Consider the following 4420-nt stretch of genomic DNA (forward strand, 5'->3'; position numbering starts at 1 on the left):
TTTTTTTTTTTTTTTTTTGTGTTTTTGATTTCAAGATGTGTATTTTCCTCGAACTGTTCAAAGCTGAGATTAGTAGTTGTAACAAACGAAGCGTTTCTCTTCTCATATATATAGAGAGCTTCGTCTCGTGACGTTGTTGGTCTACGTGGAAAGGTATATTTATCCTTATAGTCATATAAGTATGCATCACAAAGTAACTTACTTAAGATTAAACAATGATTTACCGTAATAAGAAAATTATGGTAATTAAGGAGGAATTCAATTTTGGTTTCCTCTTCTTGTACCCTCAAATTCGACCATATTCTTAGCTTATGTTCATCTTTATGTTTGAACGTAGTCGGGATGACAGCTTACATTCAGATCTATATGAATATGTGTGTTTTTTCTCCTATGCATGTATGTTTCTATTTGGAACAGTGGAGATTGAACGTGGTATGAATATTAGACTATGTTCATTGTCCTGTCTTTTAGCATGTAAAACTCACTGAGCCGCTTACATATCTTTCATGTTCAAAAAAGCTGGCGTTTCCTTTTACGGATTGTCGTGGCCGTTGAGGTGTAAAATTCATTATTGTCTTTCTGATTTGGGATTAGAATTTTTTTTTATTTCCAAAGGAATTTGAGTTTTCGTTATTGAAATTAAAAACAAGCTTTTCATTTCTTGGATTTCTTCTGAATTTAGTCTCTGAAATTTTTGTAATGCTTATCAAAGACCTCCAATTCCGATTCCTCAAAAAAAAAAAAAGTTTCAAAGTCTAATGCTATGTTAAAACATAAAAATATAGTAAAAGAACGTGATTATTGTGCAGTTAAATATCCAGATATTGTTCCTTTAACTTATTGGTGGATGAACACAGTACGTCTCTTGAATTTTATCCAGATATATATAATATGATATTGGTAATGTGAATATATGAATTATTTGACAGTTTTTTTCTTCTCATTGCTACTATTTTAAATTTCTTGTGGAGTTGATCTCTGAAATATTAGCATATGGACTCCACTCTGGCCCGTGCCGTGAGAAGTACACATGCAGGCAGTGTATGTTACATAGAACATATAAATGTAATTAATCGGTTTGAATATGGTCGCAATCTTGTCTTCATTCATATTTTCGTACTATACGTGGACGTGGCTAGTGACCTTTAACCTATAATGTAATTAGTTTAAAAACACGTATATTCTTATAAAGTTGGGCATTGTCAAATTGGGAAATTTTAAGCCCATTTAGGCCCTGCTCTTAACATAATTGAATCTTATGCCATGTGAACTATCAAAGCACTGCTTGGGTTCTCTGACCCATTGATCAATTGAAATACTTATAAAATTGTGGACAAGTAACTTATGTATTTGGATAAGATTCAGACTACATATATGTGCATGGTAGCATAGTCGCCTTTACTGACTGCTTGTTATGTACTAAGCACGCATGAGAGAATAGTCTAGTTTGAACTCTTATGCTTTTCTTTTAGTCAAGCGGCGCACACAAAGAATTACTTTTCTTCGAATAATAGTGGGGTCGTTATTTGTTTAGAAAATAGGATTTATATTGGCTACTTTAGTGAGAGAAAATATGTATCTAAACCTTGATATGATTAGAAAGTAGTGAAAAGAGTTGAAGCTTAACTTCACTCGTATATCCTGAAATGATGTAAGCTTACCGCATTAACGTTTAATTTCCGAGATTGAGACACCATGACGTTAACTTAGATTTTCAGTTCAAGTTGATTCAAGTAAAGAAAGATGCCAATTTGCCATCTAACGGAATAGGTGACAATTTAAGAAAAGAAAAAAAGGGTGGAGGTACTATCATATTTATTGGGCATTCTATTTGAAAGCGTATAATAGAGAATATTCCACATCGACGCGAATAATTGTTACACATTATTTGTCACACATGCTATCATGCATCAATAAATGTACCATCACAAATTCACAATCTTAAAAGAAATATCAAAATTTCCAAATAATTCCAACTCATAATACCACAAATGAACATCGTCAATAACGAGATAATCAAAAGGAGGATGAAATAGTGCACCTCTTTTCCATTTTGTTATTTAAAATACTAAAGAACCAACTTATTTTTTCTCAAATTGATATAAGCTGTGAAACTTGTATATATGTTAGAAACAACGCCTCTATCGTTTTCACATTTCTCACTTTTATAATTTTCCAACGAATTTAGTATTAATTTTCCTTATACATCGTACGTTACATCGAAAGATGGTATAACATCGAGTATACATCAATCCGGTTCGATGTTAAAACAGCTAAAACCATTATTTTGGAAGGAGGAAAAATTATAAATCTCTCAATTGTCATTGTTATAAACGCCATCTTTATGTAATCATCAATTGTTTTTCTTTTCATTTAATAATTCTTTGAACCACTGAGCCGATTTCTTGGGATATCTCTTACTTCCATTCTTGAAATCCACGTAAACCAGTCCAAACCGGACTGTGTATCCCATTGCCCATTCGAAGTTGTCTAGCAACGACCATGCGAAAAATCCCTTCACGTTTGCTCCAACCCTAAATTTGCCAGAAAAGAAAAGCATTCCCCAACAAAATTACACAAAATGTCTTGCATAGCTGTAGGAGGATTCTTAACATATTAGATAATAAAAGGATGCTTACGAGATAGCGTCTTGGACCATTTGGAGATGTCTAGCGTAGTAATCAATCCTATCACCATCTTTAAGGAAGATTTTATTGGTACTGAATTCATCTCTCCCTACAAAGATTGGTACAACATATTAGGATGAAACCAAAAGAAGATATATCAAGAACTGAAGCTGTTGGTTGTGTGAGTTACCGTTTTCGGTTATGTACATGACAGGATCCTTGAACTTGTATTTTGCATAGAGGACGAGATCACGAATTCCCTTTGGATATATTAAAAGCCAATCTGATGCAGCCTATAAGATCAAAAAGATCCACACGTACATAGTTTTTTAGATTGAGCAAATTCATAAATATTTAATAACCGTTGCAACGTTTTATATGAGTCTAGCCAAGTACCTTTGGACCGATGGGAACACCTTCTCTTACACCTGATTCAAAATACAATCCCACATCTCAGATTCGTAATTTAGTTTATAGTGGTTAAGAAAAAGATACGTGGATGACACGAAACCAAACCTGTGACACTGGCACAAGGATCAGAGAACATAGTAACATCTTGGGTGGAGCAGGGAACATCCTTTGCGTAAGTGGAAGAGTAATAATTGATGCCAATGAAGTCATAAGAGCCTTTCAGCATCTTAGATTGTTGTGCAGTGAATGTAGGTAAGCGACCACCTTTTACGTTGTTGACCATATCAACCGGGTATTTACCGGTCACAAGCGGCTCCATAAAGTAGTCAAATGTGAAGGCCATGGCTCGTGCCGCAGCCGATCTATCCTCCGGTGATTCTGTATATGGCAAGTTCCAAGCCGCGTTCAAAGCAATACCAACTTGACCTTTTTGAGTCGCCTATCGAACAACAGAGCATATATAAACGCCATCTTTTTTTAGTAACTTGATGCTTAAGAAACAACAGAGCATATATAATTTTTTCTAACCTTGTATTTTTCTCTGTAGACTTGGACGGCGGCTCCGTGAGAAAGGATGAGGTTGTGACCAACAATATAAGGCTCGGTGGCTCCATTTCCACCGGTGCAATTAGGGTTTGTGAATTTGGAGCATCTTCCTGGAGCCATCACACCTGCAACATAACCTTGTTGCACCACTGTCAATGGCTCGTTCAATGTCATCCAATGCTTCACTCTATCTCCAAAACTCTTGAAGCAAACATCCGCATAGTCACGGAAATCATTCCTGTTTCATTACAAAACAAAAATTAAATTAAATATAACACTTCTTTTGGCCACTAATATGATCTGTATTGTTAATTGTAATGTCTAGTAAAACTTGATTATAGATAGATAGATAGTCCACTAGGAGGACTTACACAATCTCCTCACCAAGGAATCCTCCATAAGCATCTTCAAGGGCTTGTGGTGTGTCCCAATGAAACATGGTTGCATAAGGCTTAATTCCTGTATACACACACAATCACATAACATTTACATTAGTGCTTGTGTTGCGTTTATAACTATAGTTTAAAGGGTGAAAGAAAGATGATTAGTCACTATCTCTCTAAGATTATTTTTCTCAAAGTCAGAAGATTCATTCAATGTGGACTACTACTAATTCAGTGACTAATATGTAACGTTTCCAAATCCATAAAAGTTCTAAATCCTTTTTAAGACTAGAATTGAAATTTAAATTCATAGGAAACAGAGAGCGTAACTTAAAGAGAGCCTCTGTTTTCAAATTGAAATTTGTCGTTTTTACCTTTGGACAAAAGCTCATTGATCAAGTTGTTGTAATAGTCAATACCAGCCTGGTTGATTCCACCTTTTAGATTCCCACC

General features: G+C 34.9%; 1 protein-coding gene across 1 annotated transcript; it reads right to left on the bottom strand.

Annotated features, from left to right (window-relative positions):
- LOC104788772 (beta-glucosidase 15) lies at positions 2164-4413 on the bottom strand. Its single transcript, XM_010514554.2, has 8 exons — positions 4342-4413; positions 3956-4043; positions 3567-3822; positions 3144-3477; positions 3024-3055; positions 2818-2920; positions 2640-2736; positions 2164-2534 (listed from the first exon to the last, which is right to left on the bottom strand). The coding sequence occupies exons 2-8, from the start codon at positions 4021-4023 to the stop codon at positions 2354-2356; spliced, it is 1071 nt and encodes a 356-aa protein (XP_010512856.2). The 5' UTR covers positions 4024-4043; positions 4342-4413; the 3' UTR covers positions 2164-2353.

The sequence above is a fragment of the Camelina sativa genome, chromosome 5, assembly GCF_000633955.1.
Source record: "Camelina sativa cultivar DH55 chromosome 5, Cs, whole genome shotgun sequence".
NCBI classification, from domain to species: domain Eukaryota; kingdom Viridiplantae; phylum Streptophyta; class Magnoliopsida; order Brassicales; family Brassicaceae; genus Camelina; species Camelina sativa.